The sequence below is a fragment of the Dreissena polymorpha genome, chromosome 14 (genome assembly GCF_020536995.1).
Source record: "Dreissena polymorpha isolate Duluth1 chromosome 14, UMN_Dpol_1.0, whole genome shotgun sequence".
Taxonomy (NCBI): domain Eukaryota; kingdom Metazoa; phylum Mollusca; class Bivalvia; order Myida; family Dreissenidae; genus Dreissena; species Dreissena polymorpha.
The window spans coordinates 57,864,862-57,888,094 of NC_068368.1; the positions used below are offsets into that span (position 1 = coordinate 57,864,862).

General features: G+C 37.7%; 1 protein-coding gene and 1 long non-coding RNA gene across 3 annotated transcripts in view; both read left to right on the forward strand.

The window, feature by feature from the left end:
- Positions 1-9,768, forward strand: part of LOC127857668 (sterile alpha motif domain-containing protein 9-like) — a 72,493-nt gene extending 62,725 nt beyond the window's left edge. For both annotated transcript variants that reach the window (XM_052394257.1, XM_052394258.1), the window contains 5 exons: positions 1,189-1,297; positions 1,484-1,570; positions 1,761-1,862; positions 4,085-4,246; positions 4,572-9,768. In XM_052394257.1, coding sequence (XP_052250217.1) covers positions 1,189-1,297; positions 1,484-1,570; positions 1,761-1,862; positions 4,085-4,246; positions 4,572-4,657 — 546 coding nt within the window. In that variant the 3' untranslated portion in view covers positions 4,658-9,768. The remainder of the gene's footprint in view (positions 1-1,188; positions 1,298-1,483; positions 1,571-1,760; positions 1,863-4,084; positions 4,247-4,571) is intronic.
- A 48-nt stretch (positions 9,769-9,816) lies between these two features.
- Positions 9,817-14,310, forward strand: LOC127857671 (uncharacterized). Its single transcript, XR_008038546.1, has 2 exons — positions 9,817-11,966; positions 12,112-14,310. It is a non-coding gene; the product is annotated as an uncharacterized LOC127857671 (long non-coding RNA).
- The last annotated feature ends 8,923 nt before the right edge of the window (positions 14,311-23,233 follow it).

Consider the following 23,233-nt stretch of genomic DNA (forward strand, 5'->3'; position numbering starts at 1 on the left):
CCATCCCGTGACCAGTTTATGTGCCTAAGTAAACGAGACCGCACTACCACACCTGGATACGACATTTGAGTTCGAAAATGGTTTGGATCTATAAAAAAAACATGGCTGCCAGGGGGGGGGGTCTTTTTCCTTATATTTATATAGTAAAAAAGCTTGTGAACACTCTAGAAGTCACATTTTTTACTTAATTATCATAAAATTTTGTCAAAACATTAGTTATGTGGATGTCTCGGACGAGTTTGAAAATGGTCGTGATAAGTGGAAAAACATGGGCACCAGGCAGTGGGGCAGTTTTCTTTATATGTATATAGTGAAAACATGTGAACAGTCTAGAAGACATTATCTTCATGAATCTTGGACATATCTTGGAAGAGTTCAAAAATGGTTCAGCTCTGTTAAAAAAAACATGGCCGCCAGAGGGCCATTTGTTGTTCATTCTTCATGAAACTTGGTTAGAACATTTGTTTCATTGATATCTTGGGCTGCAAAGAACAGGTCATTTCTTTTTATCTCAGGTGAGCGACTTTGGGCCTTTCAGGCCCTCTTGTTTATAGTTACTTATGTGTTTGTTTTTGTGATCAATTGGTCATTGTTCTCTGTCTTAGCTAAGTAGAGTTTATATCGAACTTGTTTTAACATAACAAGTAACAGGACTTAAACCTAGAAATGATTCTCAGCCCTCACAACACAGTCAAAATTTCCTTTCTTTACGATAATATTCACATGGAGGGTTTTTAACTGTTGAAGTATGAGCGAGAGTGACCCAGTAGTGAAGTGAGTTTAAATAAAGAACACTATATGATCAATAGTTGAAAAACTGTCCAAGCCTCAGAAATCACATTATTTATATAAACTTATGAAGTGGAATATTTTAAAGCTTATCTGAAATAATAATTCTAAAATGTGTAATATTCGACATGGTGTCGGCACATCAGATAATGGACAACGTTTATGAATATCATACCCCATGGATCAAAATAGACCTTGCATGGGGATAATATAATAATAAATGTAGAAAAGTTTTCAGAGATCACAATGCAAAAAAACACTTGCTATGTGGTATTTGAAAACAGATTTGGTCCTACACAAAAATTGTGCTAATCATGTCTCTTGATTTAAAATTTGAAACGCCCAATTACACAGGGGAGCGATCTAAGGCTATCTTAACCTTCTCGTTTCGTGTTTAAGGACGCCGTCCAGAGAGATCGGATGTTATTACCTGATGGTAACCTTACATTTGGCGAAGAAGAGTCTTGCAAAACAACATTGTTAACAAACCCAAGAGCCTCATCTGATGGTGAGTTTAATAGCCAGAGTAATGTAAAAATGCATTTTTTTTTGTATTGTCGAGGGTTATCACATTTCTTGTTAGTCAATGGTGTTTGGTATAGCATCACTTGGAAAATACTGTAAAGAAAGTGTTTGACCAAATATATTAAGGTACAAACTACTGGTCTTAAATTATTCATATGTTCAATTACAGTAAGAGAATCGGTGTTGCCAACCAAAACGCTCAAGTCAAACCCTGGTGCTGTATGTGGTGGATCAGCTGCAATAGGACGTGGCAGAGGTCAGTCTTTAGAACACAAAAAGCATTAACGTACAATGATAAAGTAACAAAGATGATGTATCTGTCAATGAAGGCAATACGGAAAATTTAATACAGAGCATCAAAGTATGAAAATAGCCATTTATATTTTATCAGAATTGAAAATACATTTTTCAACCTTTAACAAAATATATCAATCTGTTTGTAAAAGGGCGTGCAAGAGGCATTCCTGTAGCATGCAAATCTGGAGAGGTTAGAACAAAGCCTGGACGAACTTCGACTGCAGTGACGCCAAATGAGCAGAGTGGTGGTGGTATGCATGATTTGATGAATACATGGTTATACATAATGTGTCAAACAGTAGTATGGAGAGCAATTAAATAATATCTATTGCTTTTTATGCCCCCGAAGGTGGGCATATAGTGATCGCATTTCCCTCCGTCCGTCTGTCTGTCTGTCTGTCTGAAAGTCTGTCACACTTAGCGTTTAGGTTTCGAAAAATGATCATAACTTCTATGTCGCTTCTGATGTAACCATCATAGTTGGTATGCATGTATATATGGACAAGGCCTTTCCATACTCACACACATTTTGACCCCTTTGACTCTGACCTTGAATTTAGGGTCGGCGTTTAGGTTTTAAAATCTTCGCATAGTGTCGAAAAAGCGTTTTTTTGCGGGCATATGTCACCCTATGGTGACAGCTCTTGTTTATATTTAATATTAAAGAAAACTGTTAGAAAATGTAAACAAAGTTCTGTAAACGTTATTGACTTTTTCACCGCACACAAATGAGTTGTTATGGTCACTCGATGTCCGCCGTGGTGCAGCTTGTGATGTGCACTGTGAATCATCAACTTTCAGCCTGATGAAACTTTTGTAAGAATGTTTATCTTAATGTCTAGACCAAGTTCAGATCTGGGATATTTGCTTCTAGAAACATGGTTACCTAGTCAAATCGTTTGCAAACCTTTTCACCATTTTAGAGAACAAATTTATGATTCGATCTTAATGAAACATAGAAAATGTGTCTTGACAATATCTAGAAAAAGTTCGGGAAAAGATGGTACCACTCTAAGGTCAATATTTATTACTCAAGCTTGAAAAAACTTTGTCAGAATGTTTATTTTGGCAATGTCTTGATCAACTTGAATCACTGTCAAATTCGTCCAGCAGTTCTAAAAATGTATACTCCTTTAGAAGCCATACTTATGACTCGCTATAGAGGAAACTTTTTACTTAGCAGTATGAAGGTCTAGTCCATATAAACGGACTCCCAGAACCTTTGATAATTTTTGCTATGGCGGCTCTGGCAGTCCATATGCAACCCTTCATAAACATGGGTGCAGTTCAGCGCAGCGAATCCGTGCGCTTCACTAAACAGAGTTACAGACGTCATTCGAGACAAATTGAGGAAAATAATGAATAAACTTCATAACCATGTTAAATTTACCTGAATGGAAACCTACAGATGTTATCCTTTGCATGCATCCGATAAAATCACGACAATGCTTCAACACACTTTTCTCGCTGACATTGTTATGTTCAAATTTGAAACAGTGCATTCTGTATCGAATACCACATCGTTAATGACTTTTTGGCTCCAACACATATAAAAGTACAAAATATTGGTGTTATGCGACCTGACCTATATTGGGTCAATTTTCCAATATGGCGGATACAGCGTACAAAACAAAACCATAGTCAATACAAATCAATTATTTCTTGCTTTAATGGTACCATTTGGATGAGTTTGTGGTTTAGATAGGTAAATTTTAATAAGCTCTTGCAGTTTCAGTGTTCATTAACCTCTGAATTGTTGATAACATTTTGCACCCATGGACAAGAGAGAGCGCATTGCAACTCTCAGCCTAAGCTGAGAGTTGAATTATTGCAACTATATGAAGGTCATGTTTGAATCTGGGACAAGTGGAGTAAAAAAAATCCATCATACACGGGTGAATTATTCTACATTGGTTTCCGTAAACTCAGTTGGGCACTTAAGGGTCATCATGATTCTTTTGTAAAACACAATAGAGATTTTATGCCCCCGAAGGAGGGCGTATAGTGATCAGACTGTCTGTCCGTCACACTTTGCGTTTAGATGTCGAAAAATGCTCATAACTTCTATGTCCCTTGAGATAAAGCCTTCATATTTGGTATGCATGTGTATATGGACAAAGCCTTTCCATACGCACACAAATTTTTACTCTTGTGACCTTGACCTTGAATTAAGGGTCCGCGTTTAGGTTTCGAAATCTGCGTTTAGGTTTAGAAAAATGCTCATAACTTAAATTCTATATCCCTTGAGATATAACCTTCATATTTGGTATGCATGTGTATATGGACAAGGCCTTTCTATACGCACACATATTTTGACCCCTGTGACATTGACCTTAAACTTAGGGTCCGTGTTTAAGTTTCGAAATCTGCGTTTAGATTTCGAAAAATGCTATAACTTCTATCAAAGCGTTTATAGCGGGCATGTGTCATCCTATGGTGACAGCTCTTGTTATAGTGTAATTGGGATTTTCAGTGTTTCCTTCTGTATCCACTGCTGAACTTGGTCAGTTTGGAAATGCGGGAAAGGCTGAAGCTAACATTGTTGGTACTAGCGCTTTCGCACACACCGTGGAGAGGGACGTAAACAAGATTTTACCGTTGGATGGTGCAAAAGGGGGCATCATTCATAAGGAAGGTACACAAGCATTTTGACTCTGTGTTATTCTTAGCATAACATTTTGAATTGAATGATCTTCAAACTTAGTGGGAAAGCGTTATATTTCTAAAAATCATCATTTCATGCGATGTAATATATTATATTCTGCGGCTTTTTTTCATTCACCTTTCAGGAATTTGTGACGCCTAATGCGTCCTTAAGTTCAGAAGTAGTGGTGCACTCTTTTATTTCCCATAAATATTAATATCCTCTTATTTTGCAGCGAACACATTCCTGATAAGGTAACCTAGTATCTACAGGTTTCATTGTTTTATAAGAATTGTTTTCTGTAATTGTTTTGCAGAGGAACAGAAGGCACCGGAGGAAGAAAAACCTAAACGCGGTAGAAGGCAACGGAAAAAAGACAAGAAGAAAGAAAATAGAAAATGAGGGAATTTGGTTTGGGTGCATTATAAAATGAAATGTACACTTCAATCAAACGAAAGTACCATAGTGCTGTATATTTTACATGTAAGTTTACCAAAACTCAACTGAACTCAAATAATTGTGCACAGTACGTTGTGTGAATTTTGTAAAAAGTGTATATTAATGTTTTTTTGTAAATTCACGTACACATATGTTATTGAAATTGTGTTGTGATGATGGATGCTCATGCAATATTCAATTACATGACATTGATTCTGGTTCAGAGCTTTTGCATCATTGATATGAATGTGTTTTTTTATTCTTAGTATTGATTTGCTTTATTTACTAGTCTAGCTTGTAATTTCTTGATGACGGTTTTGCAAAGACACAACTGGTTTGTTTGTAAATTTAATGTGCCATGCGATGTTCTTTGGAAAAAAATAGTTTATTGTTCATGACCTGAAGTTTATGATAACTGTTTGCTTTAATATGTTGTTTATGGTTGGTGGAAAATTGACAAATGTTCTTTTTCTCTATTGAATTGAGTATTTTGTTGTTTCGTTCCGCAATTTATAGGAAAAGAAGATGTTTTAAATATTGTTCGTGAAGTTAAAGTAATTAAGGTGTTTTAAGTCTGTGTAGATGTAGAAATACTATAGTTGATTAATTTCAAATGTTTTTTTACTAATAAAATTACACATTGTGATGTGGATATTAGATCATTTGTTTGTGTACATTTGCTTTGTAAAGATTATGCATTATTTGTTAGGTGTTTTATTGTCCATCAATGATGTAAAATATGTTTTACAGCAATTATTTTTAGTGGTTGATGCGTAGCAGATGTTTATACTGTAACATGTACTTATAAGTTCTTGAATACATATCGCGTACTTTATAACATCCGATTTAGTTGCACTAAATATTCATAATTGTGTTTGCCAGATGTTGTATTTGTCATATTTGAGCGCCAATACCGCCCAGCAGTGTAGCGGTATGGTCTTTACGCATGTATGTGAAGATTAAATGTGTTTTGTGTTTTATGCTCCCTGTAGGGTGGCATATAGCAGTTGAACTGTCCGTCATTATGTCAGTCTGTCCGTCCGTCCTAAAAAAAAACATTGTTTAAACATGAACATGCCATGTCTGTTTCTTTTCATTTTAATGAATTTTCGTATTGTATTTGTTCATGAAGATAAATGTAAAACCGATGCTTCCTTACGGAGGGCCATAATTTGAATATATTATAGTTGTTTTACACCTGATTAACTTAATGTGACATTTTGATTTTAGTTTAGATAACTTCAGGCGATTTGATTATAATGTCCATGTTCTACTTTTCTGCATGATTATTGTGTCAAGTCTGACTGGGAAAATAAAAGTTGTATTATATGTTAAATCACTTTTATGGAAGAGTATATTCAGATATTCATGATAATTATTCTGAACGTTGTTCCCGAACATGACCAAGGGCAGTGAAGTAGTGCAATGTACATGACGGTTAATTTTTCACGAAATTTCATAAACATTGTGTAGATCGGTCGATCGGTCCGTAGTCCATTCGTTCCGCGCGATATCCAGAGATTGCTTAGACCTTCAATGATGAAAATTTGTGTTATGGTAACTTGGAAACAATCGAAGACCTTTCATATTTGAGATTAAAGGTCAATGTCAATGGGCTCCTAACAGGTGCAAAAGTCATTTAAAGTACCGTTAATACCAATGACAAACGTCTCTTAAACTGGCAAGTGTGTTTACTTTACTCCTATAGTTTTACACCAAAAGACTTAGGGCTATTATAACACTCGAGTACGTGCCCTTGGTAGTACCAGTACGTTGTGTCATTAGAGAAGACTTCAAGAACGCTCACAGAGTTGAGTTGAAATCGGGACCTTCTGATTGCTAGGCAGACATCATATCAACTGCTTAACTGCGTTTTTCACAAAACACCATATGCAGATAAATCTTGATACATGGATAGACTATTTTTCTGATTCACAGCTGTTTACACCTTTAAATATTTAATCGTGATAGGCATGTTGTTAACCAAAAAATGCTCCAGCCAGTTTTATTAGCCATACAGTGATGTCTTGTTGCTTGGTGAAGCCTATTGATGGGTGGGTGGACTACATGTATTTGAAATTCCTAAGTTTGGGAGGGGGTGGGGCATACATATTATACAAACATACCTTATGTAAATGGTATTGTGTAACAGGTCAGTATATAACTAATACATGTATATATGCTGTGCCTATCTCGAACAGTTCTAGGATGAGTTGAATGTAATGTTTAAAGATAATCGGAGGAATGCAGAGAAGTGCTTGTATACATTGAATTCCATACTTGCATCCGACAATTTTGTTGATAATAAATTGATGAAATGCTAATGGACAAAACCATAAATATTAATTGAAGTTCTGCCTTTTATAAATTATATCGTGTAATTATTATGTATGCATTCATTAATGTGCCGTGGATTGCTTTGTATGCCCCCGGATCGAATGATCGGGGGTATATTGTTTTTGGCCTGTCTGTCTGTCATTCTGTCTGTCTGTCATTCTGTCCCAAAACTTTAACATAGGTTAAAGTCAAGGTTAAAGTTTTGCGATAACTTTTGCAATATTGAAGATAGCAACTGGATATTTGGCATGCATGTGGATCTCATGGAGCTGCACATTTTGAGTGGTGAAAGGTCAAGGTCATCCTTCAAGGTCAAAGGTAAAATTTATGGCTTCAAAGCGACGCAATAGGGGGCATTGTGTTTCTGACAAACACATCTGTTGTTCGTCACAGTAAGTGACAGCGCTTGTTGTATATCGTGTATATTGTGTCTCTTTAATTGCAATATTTTGTTGGTGCTACAGAGTGTTGTTAATGTAGAGCTTTGAACTATTTTCATCATTTATTGACGCAAAATCACTACCATGAAGTACAATAGTCTTATGTGCTTTTAAAACACTATGTGATGTATTATGTACATATTTTGATGATAAAAATATGGTGAATTGCCGTTGTATTTTTTCCGGACCTTATCTAAAAAAAACTTAGATCTAAAATACATTTTATTTAAAATAAGTGACATTAAGTTCCGTTAAATTATAATTGAGTTCATTTACTCTTAAATAGTTTGTTTAATTAAAGGTAACAACGCCTTAAATTTGCAAAGATATTGAAACGAAAATGTGTGATATATTCCTTTTTAACACTAGCAAATAGATCATTTCACACCATTATGAATCATGCATTTTTTAAAGCTCAAGATATAAACTAAGCTAGATTGGAGAACTGCTTTGATAAATCTGTCAGGCGAAGAGCAATCGTGTCATTTTATTTCAGGTTTATTTGCATGACGCCATTTGATTTTTTATGTTATCAATTTTATGTTTAAATTAATATTTATATTTGAGAAATAATGATGGAAGAAACAGAATACAAGGTAATCGTTTGTTGCATATAGGTTTATTTGCTCGGCAAGAAAACATGACTGCCAAGGCTCGTGGTTCAGGTGTTCAAATCCATGCTGAATAAACTAACATGTATTTTACGATAACATAGTATTTTCTATATTCATCACATTCTATTGTATAAAGTATTGCTAAGAATGGTTTGATTGCGTTTTTTGAGACATCCTTAGCTTTGTGGACCAATATGAGTTTCTTTCATTATGTTTTGTAGTATTTTTAAGCTACAATCGATGAAACAGAACATAATTGCAGAAAGTGTAATTTAAATTGTTTTCATAACATGTAATCGTCATGTATTGAATTTCTGTATTTTGTTAAATATTAAAAGAGTGTCTTTTATAAAGGGGCATATATCAACGGTGTATATGATATTTTATTTTCAAAAATAAGATTATCATTTAATAAGTAATTATTAAAAGATTGCTTAGGCCTAACACGCGTGTCTCGTTTTCATAAATGTCAAAAATCAAAAACTTGTTTTCCGGGATACTTGGTGGGTATGGGAAAATCAGTCTAGTAGTAAAATCGATCTTAATGAAACGTACATAAGGAACAGCTACACGCACGCACACTTGCGTTATCCCGACACTGCTGTAGTTAAATCCTAATTGATTAAGTAAATTTTTGAAAGCTTTAGTTCTAGTACCACATAATTCCTTTATCAAAAAATAGTGTTGACAGCGTGTATATTGTTCTTAAATATTTAATCGATATAACATTAATTATAGATTAACATGTGCTTGAACAGTTGGCAAATGAATTGTTTTAATAAATGTCTCTATAAGGAAATACCGCTCATATGCCCCTTTAAGACTGTGTTATTGTGATTGTTTGTATTATTTGTCAAAGGTGTTTCTAATGAGCTGTCTTTCTGTTGTATCTTGTATTATGTATGTACACGTAAAGGATATCTTAAAGGCTGCACATTTTTAAGAGTGGACATATATAAGAAGATTCATAAAATCATTTTAAAAACTAGCAAGAAAACAAAGTAACTGTTTTGAATGTATGCATTTTGATTTTAGTGACCTGGTTTTACGCTTAACATGTTGTATTTTTATAAGTAAAAACTAGCTTGACACTGATTTCACAAAGTATTATCCAATAAGATTAGTTCAAATTGTTATTGAAGAATTTGCTTTGGTATAAGAAAGTAATCAAGCATCCAGTTTTTTTCTGAAATTACTTGATCTAAGATAGACTATATTTAAATGTTAGCTAACACAATGAGTTATTTACTATGTATGTCGTTATTGATGCCTTCAATTGTATTTGTTTTAACTTTTTATGCTACACTATATAAGCAAAGATCTATCAATAAATTGTTTTATGATAGTTCTTTGAAATAAGAACTATATTATAATATCGTTACGCGTTATCATACACTATATTAATTGGGAATTGTGTTTGATTGTGACAAGCATACTTTTGCATATTTTGTCAGCTTACCTCAGCGCGATGTGTGCAGTGGTTAGTTTTTAAGATCATTCGTCCATCTTTAGCCAAAATAAAATGTGTTTATATACAAACATTTTAAATTGCAATTGTTACACATTACTCTTCGAATTTATTACTTTCATCGTATTGCTATTATGTTTAAAAACACATAGAAAGCACTTGAAAAAAGACCTCTGCAATTTTTGGTAAACTTTTTAATAAACCATGTTAATTAAACGGGGTGTGTTATTAAATATATGTTTGTATGAAAGATGCGGACTTTGGACGAGTTAACAAGTCGTTAACCACAAGGAGCTTAGTTCTTTGGAACGGTCTCTTGTTATACACCCACAAACAAAGTTTAGGGGGGTATATAGGAGTGAACTTGTCTGTCGGTCTGTCTGTCTGTCGGTCCGTATTAAGTGTCCGCTCTCTAATTCAAGTAGTTTTCATCCGATCTTCACCAAACTTGGTCAGAAGTTGTATCTACATAATGTCTAGGCCAAGTTAGAACATGGTCCTTTGCCAGGTCAAAAACTAGGTCACAGGGTCACTTAGTGCGTTTTAAACATTCAGCATGTTGTCCGCTCTCTAATTCAAGTAGTTTTCATCCGATCTTCACCAAACTTGGTCAGAAGTTGTATCTAGATGATCTTAAGGCCAAGTTCCAACATGGGCCTTGCCGGGTCAAAAACTAGGTAACGGGGTCACTTAGTGCGTTTTTTAACATTCAGCATGGTGTTCTGTCTCTTATTCAAGTAGTTTTCATCCGATCTTCTTCAAACTTGGTCAGAAGTTTTATCTAGATGATCTGATGGCCAAGTTCGAACATGGGCCATGCCAGATCAAAAACTAGGTCACAGGGTCACTTAGTACGTTTTACACATTGAGCATGGTGACTGCTCTCTATTTCAAGTAGTTTAAATCCGATCTTCACCACACTTGGTCAGAAGTTGTAACTAGATGATGTGTAGGTCAAGTTCGAACATGGACCATGCCGGGTAAAAAACTAGGTCACGGGGTCACTTAGTGTGTTTTAAACCTCACCATGTTGTCTGCTCTCTAATTCAAGTAGTTTTTATCCAATCTTCACCAAAATTGGTCAGAAGTTGTATCTTGATAATGTCTAGGGCAAGTTTAAATATGGGTCATGCCGGGTCAAAAACAAGGTCACAGGGTCACTTGTGCGTTTTAAACATCACAATGTTGTCCGCTCTCTAATTATGCCCCCCTTCGAAGAAAAGGGGGTATATTGCTTTGCTCATGTCGGTCGGTCGGTCGGTAGGTCGGTCGGTCCGTCCGTCCACCAGGTGGTTGTCAGACGATAACTCAAGAACGCTTGGGCCTAGGATCATGAAACTTCATAGGTACATTGATCATGACTTGCAGATGACTCCTATTGATTTTGAGGTCACTAGGTCAAAGGTCAAGGTCACAGTGACCCGAAATAGTAAAATGGTTTCCGGATGATAACTCAAGAACGCATACGCCTAGGATCATGAAACTTCATGGGTAGATTGATCATGACTCGCAGATGACCCCTATTGATTTTTAGGTCACTAGGTCAAAGGTCAAGGTCACGGTGACCGGAAATAGTAAATTGGTTTCCGGATGATAACTCAAGAACGCATACCCCTAGGATCATGAAACTTCATGGGTAGATTGATCATGACTCGCAGATGACCCCTATTGATTTTGAGGTCACTAGGTCAAAGGTCAAGGTCACGGTGATCCAAAATAGTAAAATGATTTTCGGATGATAATTCAAGAACGCATATGCCTAGGATCATGAAACTTTATATGTAGATTGATCATGACTCGCAGATGACCCCTATTGATTTTCAGGTCACTAGGTCAAAGGTCAAGGTCACGGTGACCCGAAATAGTAAAATGATTTTCAGATGATAACTCAAAAACGCATATGCCTAGGATCATGAAACTTCATAGGTAGATTGATCATGACTCGCAGATGCCCTTCAAAGAAGTGGGGGTATATTGCTTTGCTCATGTCGGTCGGTAGGTCGGTCGGTCCGTCCGTCCACCAGGTGGTTGTCAGACGATAACTCAAGAACGCTTGGGCCTAAGATCATGAAACTTCATAGGTACATTGATCATGACTTGCAGATGACCCCTATTGATTTTGAGGTCAAAGGTCAAGGTCACGGTGACCCGAAATAGTAAAATGGTTTCCGGATGATAACTCAAGAACGCATACGCCTAGGATCATGAAACTTCATGGGTAGATTGATCATGACTGGCAGATGACCCCTATTGATTTTGAGGTCACTAGGTCAAAGGTCAAGGTCACTGTGACCCGAAATAGTAAAATGATTTTCGGATGATAATTCAAGAACGCATATGCCTAGGATCATGAAACTTTATAGGTAGATTGATCATGACTCGCAGATGACCCCTATTGATTTTCAGGTCACTAGGTCAAAGTTCAAGGTCACGGTGACCCGAAATAGTAAAATGATTTTCAGATGATAACTCAAGAACGCATATGCCAAGGGTCATGAAACTTCATAGGTAGATTGATCATGACTCGCAGATGACCCCTATTGATTTTGAGGTCACAAGGTCAAAGGTCAAGGTCACGGTGACCCGAAATAGTAAAATGATTTTCGGATGATAACTCAAGAACGCTTTTGCCTAGGATCATGACACTTCATAGGTACATTGATCTTGACTTGCAGATGACCTCTATTGATTTTCAGGTCACTAGGTCAAAGGTCAAGGTCACAGTGACAAAAGTCGTATTCACACAATGGCTGCCAGTACAACGGACAGCCCATATGGGGGGCATGCATGTTTTACAAACAGCCCTTGTTCAAGTAGTTTTCATCCAATCTTCACCAAACTTGGTCAGAAGTTGTATCTAGATGATGTCTAGGTCAAGTTTGAATATGGGTCATGCCAGGTCAAAAACTAGGTCACGGGGTATCTTAGTGCGTTGTAAACCTCACCATGTTGTCCGCTCTCTAATTCAAGTAGTTTTCATCCAATCCTCACCAAACTTGGTCACAAGTTTTATCTAAATGATCTTTAGGACAAGTTCAAACATGGGCCATTCCGGGCCTCAAACTAGGTCACGGGGTCACTTAGTGCGTTTTTTAACATTGAGCATGGTGTCGCTCTCTAATTCAAGTAGTTTACACCCGATCTTCATCAAACTTGGTCAGAAGTTTTATGGAGATGATCTAAAGACCAAGTTAGAACATGGGCCTTTCTGGGTCAAAAACTAGGTCAAGGAGCACTTAGTGCGTTTTAAAAATTGAGCATGGTGTCCGCTGTTTTTTGTGAAGACAACATGCAAAATATGTGTCAATGCCGCATGTGGGGGTATTAATCACGTCTGTGACAAAGCTCTAGTTTTATTAGTTTAAACCTATTTATTTAAGCTCAATTGCATAGAAAGCCTTAGGCTTTTTTTAAACGCTCTCAAGTCCGTTTCCTGGGACTAGAACCAGTACTTGGTGTCTATGGGGGAAATCTAAAGAACGCTCCCACAGTTGGGATGGAACCCGTGACCTCCCGAACGCTAGGCAGACACCATATCTACAACACCATAGCGCCTCTTGTTTGATTAACATGAAACTTCTAATGATTTTTATTTACATTGAGTAAAAGTGGGTAACATTCTTTACCCATCTTATTTCACAATTATTCTTCAATGTATAGTTCCACATGGAACCTCATAAGATTTATACTGCCGTTTGACAGGAATAATTACTTTTTATGCCCCCCTTTAAAGAACAGTTGGTATATTGTTTTGCACATGTCAGTCTGTCGGTCCGTCGGTCGGTCCATCCACCAGATGGTTTCTAGATGATAACTCAAGAACGCTAAGGCCTAGGATCACGAAACTTCATAGGTACATTGATCATGACTGGCAGATGACCCCTATTGATTTTAAGGTCATTAGGTCAAAGGTCAAGGTCACAGTGACTCAAAACAGTAAAATGGTTTCCGGATGATAACTCAAGAATGCTTACGCCTAGGATCATGAAACTTCATAGGTACATTGATCATGACTGGCAGATGACCCCTATTGATTTTCAGGTCACTAGGTCAAAAGTCACAGTGACTCGAAATAGTAAAATGGTTTCCGGATGATAACTCAAGATTGCTTACGCCTAGGATCATGAAACTTCATAGGTACATTGATCATGACTGGCAGATGACCCCTATTAATTTTCAGGTCACTAGGTCAAAGGTCAAGGTCACAGTGACTCGTTCATTCATTTTATGTGTGTGTCCAAAAACTTTAACCTTGGTTAAAGTTTAATAAGTTTTGCAATATTGAAGATGGCAACTTCATATTTGGCATGCATGTGTATCTGACTGAGCTGCACATTTTTAGTGGTGAAAAGTCAAAGTTCAGGTCTCTGGTCATAGTGACAAAAAACGTATTCACACAATGGCTTCCTCTACAACTGACAGCCCATATGGGGGGCATGCATGTTTTACAAACAGCCCTTGTTAGACCTTGGGAACGGTTCGTACAGATGGATGCAGTTTATATAAATAATGCATAGATTGGTAAAATATGCATTTTTTTCTTAAAAATCCGAAATGATCGACTAGAGGCCTTGTTTGACTTTGTTTGGGAGGGTGATGGACGTTTCGTGCCACTGATATTTGTGTAGGGTGACATTGGACGTTTCGCTCCACTGATAATATATATCCTCCAATTACCTTGAGTCGAGCGGTTAAGGAAACAACTAAAATAATTTCTGAATTATTTAAACAATGCCGCAATAAACGATATACATAAAAAGATTTATTTCATTTCCGTTCAATTCACGTCAAAATTGTTAATTTACAGCGTGTATCTGTATCTGTGTAGTCTTTACCGCCAAAGATGGCGAACCCCAGTGGTTGCTGGGAGAACAAGTCCGATGTATAAATATCACACCTTCACCACCCTAGTTCCTATATACATGGCTTTCACAAGTATATCACAAAGTACATATATATACACAACACAGTCATTGCACAGTTTTCACAGGTATATCGTAAAGTACACATATAAGCACACCGGATATTATAGACATTGGGGACATATCTGGACCACATGTTATTTTTCACACGTTCATTACAGGGTTCGTATATACACACATCAGTCATTACAAACACTGAACAAGTATCTAGACCGCATGCCATGCAACCAAGAAGTCTTCAGTTTTCAGACAGTTCTTTATAAAGTCTATATCTTGTAGTATGTAAGTGGAAGAAAAGTCTTCGTATATGAAATTTTAACATGCGCGTTTTGTCTCTATATGAAGGATGGTTTTGGACTATGATTGACCAGCCAATGAGGGTTTGGGCTAGTAGAGCAGGGGGAGTAATTTGTTTGGTGAGATCAATAGACTCAAGTATATTCCAAATTTCGCACATTATTGGGGCTCTTACCTGTTCCAGTGCAGAGCAGTGTAGCAGGAAGTGTTCAACTGTTTCATCTTCCACTTTACAGTTTGGGCACACTGCGCTTATGGCATACTGGTTGAAGCGGCATCTATTTACTTGGAGTACGTAAGTGCCGGTAAGTAGCCTGAATCTTGTAGGGAGTCGAGTTACCTCTAGTGCTGAGGAGCATCCAACTTGTATCCAAGGATGAAAAATGCAAGGTGAATATTGAATGTTCATGTATTTCAAAGAGGAATAGGTGCGGGCGATCCTATCGATATATTCTTTCCAGTAATTCACTAACGTTTTATGTACCTGTAGTCTTTACTGGGATTTATTAAGGGGGTTTTGCAGATAATCATCAACATCTTCTAGGTCATATTTTACAAGGAGAGGGAGCACACAGTTTATCCATGATGAGGATTTTCCTGATTTCACAGAAAGTTGCCGTACCACAAATTGGCGTTCAATACTAGACTCATTTTGGCCACATATATTGTTGGAAAAGTTTAAGATTTTCAGATGATATATTGCTTCAATTGGTAGCAGTCCAGTAAGGATAAGCACACAGGGATCTGCAGCATTATTTGGTAGAGACAGTATCTGTTTAATAGTTTTCCTTTGGAATAGGTCTAGTTGTTTGATGAGAGTACTCTTTGGTGTGAATATTTCTATACCGTAAGTGAGCACAGGAAGAACAAATGACATATAAAGATCCAGCATTGATTTGTGGTCCAGACCGTTGTGACCGTGCAGCCCGGCTCCAAGAACACTGAACAGAGCAAGTTTTGCCTTTGAGATGTTCCCTTCTACGTTCACTTCAGTTGTTTCACAGACAGACGTCGTTCTTGTAATACCCAAATGGACGGAGGTATCCACATGATTAAGGTTAATTTCACCCAGTTTGAAGCATTCACTTTTAGGGATTGTTGTTCTTTTGGAAGGTTTGATATTTAAGGCCACAGTCTTTGTGGGTTGAAGGAGGTAACGTTCTTCGTTTGCAAATGATAGGGACATATTTATCATTAACTGTACATCTGAGTGGTCTCTACCCATTAAACATACATCGTCTGCGCACGCCGAGCTATTAGCGAGTACGGTGCCAATACGCCCACCTCGTCGGGTGTCGGCTAACCTATCCAGTAAAGGATTGATGTAGAGGTCTGTGGAGAGGATCCCTCCCTGACGTACTCCTTGTGATATATCGAAGGAACCACTGATTTGGGACCTATACTTAACAACACTGGATGAGTTTTCATGCAAGGATTTCAAGAGGAGCCAATGACCGTCGTGTATACCTTCATGGTAAAGTCTGCGTAGAAGTTGGGAGTGGTCGACCACGTCGAACGCTGACTTGGCGTCTAGGAACACCACGTGAGCAGAGGTTTTTAGGTCTGTACACTCACGTTAGTACTCTTCAAGAATAAAAGCGGCATTTAACGGGGAGGACCCTGACGTGAAGCCTCGTTGTGATGCGTTTTGCACTTTAAAATTACAGTCTTGAATTCAATTTCTTAAAATTGTCTCTATAATTTTGCACAGAGTAGGTAGTACTGTTATTCCTCTGTAATTACCTACTTCGGATGGAACGCCTTTCTTTTTAAAGACCAGGGTTAAGATGCCTCTTTTCAAACAGGTATGAATTTCTCGGTTATTGAAGATAATGTTGATGATTTCAATAATACTAGTTCTTAAACTGTCCGGGCCGAATACAACATGCTCTATGTTAATACCAAAAATATCCGCCGCTTTACCTTTATGAATTGTTTTTAGGGCTTTTGTCAGGGTTCACAGGGGAGTTAGAGACGATATTGGTGATTGCGGATATCTCACATTGAACTTGACTGTGATAGGTTTTATCAAAATCGGTGTCATCTGAGTGTTGTGCTAAATGCTGGAAGTGTGCTTTGAACCCCTCGAGAATACCCTCTGTTCCTGAGTAGAGTGTTCTCCTAAATATAGATCTTCAACCACTTGTTTCAGGGATCCTCTCTGTTTATTAATCAATTTATAAAATAGTTTCTTGTCACATGACCTAGAGTTCATAATCTCTTGCTTCTCATCGCTCACTTTCTTAGCGGCACTAACCCTACATAGTCGCCTAAATTCCTTCTTGTGTTTAACCACGCAAACCCGACAGTTCCATACACACCCGCAAATGACACTACGCGCGTTGTTTACCTTGAGTCGAGAGGTCACATCCGAAAAGCGAGAATACTCGATTGCAATAGGCATGAGGTCAACAAAACTTAGAAAATTCGATTCAGATAACAAATTTAGAGAAACTGAAAGATTAATTTAACATTTTTTTTATAACTTCTATTCACCATTTAACAAGTTTTCTGTTTTATCGGTCGATTTTCTTTTTGAGCAACATTGACACGAAAAGGTGCTCAATAATTGGAAAAAAAATAACGTTCGCATTTTTTTGAAATAAAATTTTCGGCATAAACGTTACTATTAAAAGCTTTGATAAAATAAATATCCGATCGTGACAGTGTATACCCACTGAACATGTGGATATCGTCATGTCACCTATTTTCGCGATGTGCGCGCTCATATTGTAACATGCAACATTTTCTGGGAATCAAGAACAAGTATGGTGGACGAACCAGTTATCGAACACCTAAGAAATTACGTTCAATTACCTTAAAATTGCAACACTTAAAATGACAAAAACATTTTGTTTTAACTAATGACTAACAGTTCAATCATTGAATGATTTATCTGTAAAGTTTTCCAGCAAACTACCTTCAAGAATTCATAACAATGATTCCCTGATTATTGTCACCTCTAGCAGACAAAACAAAATGGCGGCCGATGTAAACATGACCTATTACCCGACACTTCATAAATACTACTCCAGTATATACAAAGTCACATGACTATCACGTGACCCGGACTCGGCGAAAAAATCTGCGTCTGCTGAAATAAAAATTGCAAACGGAAATATGATTTTTGGTGTGTAAATGCACGTTTTGATAAATGCATTCAAATAGTAATAGCAAAAAACACACAAAACGGTGTAAATAACAATAAATGCATTCCTTTAACCTGTTTTTGGCGCATTTGTTTCAAGCTAAGTAGGCAAGTAGGTCATGGACTTCATGTGTGACCATTTGTTTATCAATGTGACGTCATGCGCACTTTTGCGCATGTGCAGAACCAAAACAAAACGTCCGATATTAGGTGCTGTTCGATAACAGGTACTTACACGATAAAATAATTTTCTTTAAAATAAATCAAAAATCAAGTACATGAAAGTATGTGTTCACTAGCGCAGTGGTCTGCAATTTATGTACAAGTTTACTGAAGAGTACCGAAACAATGAACGGAATAGGCATAAATTTTGATTATATCAGTCGAAGTAAGATGTTTAAATGCAATTAAACTTTTTTTTTGTTGGTTATTTTGGTCGTTTCAGTAATTATTTTCAAGCGTAGTTATGTTAGTAAAACAAAATATTCGGAGCGCATGCGTGTGACGTATTCACGAGAGCCGCGTTCTTAATGTAAACAAAGTGTCAAAATTAGGTCATGCTCGAAATAAGGGAATCGTACGATAGTTTAATTTATTTATTTTATAAACGCTCTCGAGTCCGTTTCCTGGGCCTAGAACCAGTACTTGGTGTCTTTGGGGTAGATCTAAAGAACGCTCCCACGGTGGGGATCGAACACGTGACCTCCCAGTCGCTAGGCGGACACCATATCCATTACACCACGGCGACCTCAAATATCGTATAAGTATAGTAGCTCAGTGTGGAGCCAACACACACAACACAACATAAACAAGATCGAGATGGTCCAACGCAGGGCCGCTCGATGGGTTACAAATGATTACTAATATCACAACAGTGTCACACACATGCTAGACAAATTAGGGTGGCGTTCACTTGAGAACAGAAGGTATGACTCCCGGCTACTGATGTTCTATAAAATTGTCCACGGACTGGTTGCTGTACCAATGCCTCCCTATGTCACTCCTCCGACCCGGCTCACTAGACATTTGCACCCTCTTTCATTCAGACAAATCCCTACTCCAAGCAACTACTATAAATTTTCTTTCTATCCAGCCACTATTGTCCTATGGAACTCTCTACCAGCCAATATTGTACAGGCATCTACCCTGGACCAGTTTAGGCTGGGGGTGACCAAACTAGACCACAGTTTCTAAGCAGGTTGGCTGTTTTTAACCTTTTATCTGTATATTCCTTCTTTTAACTAACACTATCACCTTTGTTTCTATGTCTCACAAATACATTATGTATTACTTTTATCTCCTATACACTTCTTCCTTAATTTCCTAGCACTGACACGCACCTGCTTGTAATGCTAATTGTTGGCGACTAGCAGTATATATAGATAGATATCATAATATATAGGCGGATAGGTGTGAATAATACCGAATATTAGGTGTGAATCAATAATAGGAAACCTTCGCACCTTTGATTGTCACCTCTGTGCAACGCAACAACAACATTGTTTTATTTGAAGATTATTTTAAGGTTAAATGTATTCTTCACACGCATTTTAAGATTTAAGTTTAAATATAATACATAAACAAACTGTTGTTCAGTTTAAGACTTTACATGTTTTATACATTAACACTATCGAAAGTGATTACATAGTCGGTGAAAACATTAAAACATTTTCAATAAATTGACAACATTTACAATAAAAGGAACTGAAAGAAACGTTAAAAGATGTATTTCATTTTAAGATTTATAATACTTGTTTATATGATACATTAACACTATCGAAAGTGAATACATAAATATATTTCAAAATGTTTCTATACACATTTTCACAAGTACACAAACATATACAACACATTCAACAGCACACACTTTGGTAAAGCCGGCGTTTGCAAATCACTTCAGGCATATGTTGCGAATTGCTCGTTTGCCGGTCGCTTGTAAAGTATAAGCTTTCTGAAAGTAAATTACCAACATCATGTTATTATATCTTTATTGGATAAATTGTTTAATTGTTCATTCATTCTTTAAAACTATAATACGTTTTTGGATGCACGTCAGGACCCGGATTTGAACTCTACTAAGATATTATCATGTTAAAAACTCTACAAAGTTGCTTCAAGATTTGAAAAAAAAAATGCGCAAAAGCTCAGCATGAAAATTTCGTTCTGATGTGAGCTAACAACAAGTCACCCGTATTTGCATATAAATATTGCTTCTCTAGAGATAAGCAAATGTGTAAGTTTATATTTGAGTTATGGCAAGCGGTTCGACGCATAATCCCAAGAAACTAGGTTTTTACTGAGAAACTAGGTTCTCGCTTGAAGATTGCACATGGCTTCCAGAACCCAAGTTTTTATTCGATATCATAGGTTTTCACAGGACCCAAGTGATCATAAAATGTGTATCAAACGGCGATAGCCTAGGATCTTATTTAAAAACCAAGGTTTCGACGGACGTTAAATAATCTGTGAAAACTATAGATCTCATGACTAGAACTTAAGTTCTCATCGTTAATACTAAATCCGTGGTTTTCATTTGGGAACTATAGTTCTCATAGTTCTCTTAGGTTCCCAGAATTAATAGCTAAATTAATTAATAGGTTAATAGCTGGTTTGGCTCGCAGACGCTAAACATAAATTCAGAAACCTGTGATCTCATTTGAAAACCTTAGTTTACGCTCGAGAACCAATGTTCTCGGTGAGACGACGCATATAGACACATAGGACATAGATTCACCTGACAGCATACCGGTAGAAGCGCATAAGGCTGACTTGGAGAACTACTTAGGAATCACACTGTTGTCCATCCCAGGAAAGGTGTTTAATCGCATCCTGCTGAACCGAATGAACGACGCAGTAGAACCGTGACATCCAAGCAGGCTTTCGGAAGGAGAGATCGTGCACGGATCAGGTCGCAACAATGCGCATCATTCTCGAACAATCGCTGGAGTGGAATTCGCCGTTGTATGTCAACTTCATTGACTATCAAAAGGCGTTCGACAGCGTTGACCGGGAGTCCCTCTGCAGGCTTCTGAGACACTACGGAGTGCAAGGAAAGATCACCAACATCATCATTAAGTCGTATGAAGGAATGACCTGCAGAAATTGTTCATGGTAGACAGCTCATGGTTGCCTTTGAAGTGAGAACCGGTGTAAGACAAGGCTGCTTACTCTCACCTTTCTGTTCCTGCCGGCCATAGACTGGGTAATGAAGACAGCCACGGAGCAGAAGCAGAATGGAATTCGGTGGACACTCTGGAAACAGTTGGAAGACCTCGACTTGCCGATGATTTGGCTCTTCTCTCCAACACCCAACACCAGATGCAGGAAAATACAAATATGGTAGGGGAACATTCAGCTAGACTGGGACTATCCATCAACAGAGGGAAGAGCAAGGTGTTCAGGGCCAACGCATCCAGCAACACCAATCACAGTCGATTGCGAGGCGCTGGAGGAGGTGGACAGCTTCAACCATCTCGTCAGCATTCTGGATAACCCGAGAGGAAGGATGCATATGTCAAAACCCGCATCGGTAAAGCACGAGCAACCTTCAATCAGCAATCAGCTGAAGAACACCCGGGGATCCAGCGAAATATGCATCACCACCAATATGAGGCCATTCAACACCATCGTGAAGCCACTACTCCTTTGTGGAGCAGAGAACTAGAGAACCACTGTCACCACCATAAAGAAAAAACAGGTTTCATTAACTGCCTCAGGAAAATCCTCAAGATCCGCTGGCCAGACAAGATCTCCAACGAAGAATTGTAGAGAAGAACAAAGCAGCAGCAAGTTGAAGAAGACATCTTTCAGAGACGTTGGCGGAGGATAGTTCACACCCTTCGCAAGCCTGCATCTAATACGACAAGGCAATCTCTCACATGGAACCCTAAGAGAAAAGGAAGAGAGGGCGGCCTAGAAACACCTGGCGCCGCGACCTTAATGCAGATTCTAAGCAGATGGGCCAAACTCGCCCAAAACCGAGACGAAAATTGCCGGTAGTTACATTTATTTTTAGAAATGTGTTACAGGAAAACTGGGAATGTGTCGATACAATTATAAGCATAGCGGTATATTATATAGAGCATAAAGTATGTTTAATCGGATATAGCTGGCAAAACACACCATCAGTCTTTGAATCCATAGATTCATGAATAATAAAAAATAGCATAAATCCAATGATGACGATAACGACGACGATGACGATGTTGTATATTGACTTGAACGGCGTATTTAAGAAAGAGTAAACACTAGTAAATACAGTTTCTTGTTTGGAGTTATGCCAGCGTTATTATGTCAGCACATTAATTATCTGTTGAGATTTGACATCAAAGCCTTTTGTATCTGATGTACCCGTTCAGAAATGAGAATATACCTCTTAACCGTGATGTAGTCGGAAACCGTTTGTTGGTGGGAAATTCATAAATGGACGCTATGAACTGAACATCACTGCGCAATATCCAGCTCCTGCTGGAGATATCTCCGCGGAACACGTGACAGACCGAGTACGATCCCGCCTATTAACTCGAAAGACTGCGTTTGATGCAGTGTATTACATGTGTTTAAAGATTTATCAATATCCAGCTCCTGCTGGAGATATCTCCGCGGAACACTTCGCGGACCGAGTACGATCCCGCCTATTAACTCGAAAGATGCAGTTATTTCCCTGCATCTAATGTAATACCAATACATGTAGTAATTTATATTGTAGGACAAAACACAATTATTGCTGATGCACTGAAAATGGCTCTCCTCTGCTATCGACGTAAGGGCCTCTGCAACAGGATTCTTACCCCTCAAAAGCTCGTGTCCCTAGTAATCGCTAAGATTAAAAAATAGTCGGTTGCGTACCGAGTCTTAAATGTTCCTAACTGGGCGTTCGTGGTTCAGTTCTAATCTTGTATTCTCATATGATGGCTTAAAACACACGACTGCTGGGTTACTTGTCTCATACACACGTATGCCATTGATACGTTCTTGTTGTCCGGGGTTCAAACAATTTTCGAACAGATTCGAACAATGCCTGACCCACTTGATAGCTGTATGGCATATTCGTTCTTTGTCAGCATATAATGTCGACATAAGGGTTTAATATGCCAATGTTTTGGTATCGCAAAATGGCAAATCTCACAAATATGATTCCATATCCTAGGTACGGATATTTAAAATTCAAATCATCGTCAACATGGTATCGAGACACAAGTTTTGAACAAAATTCAAGGCGTTTGTGCATAAGCGTTAATTTGTTTCGTAAGAATCTGTAACAGTCATTTTACAATTATACTTGTTTTGTTTCTCATCGTCAAGCATCGTACCA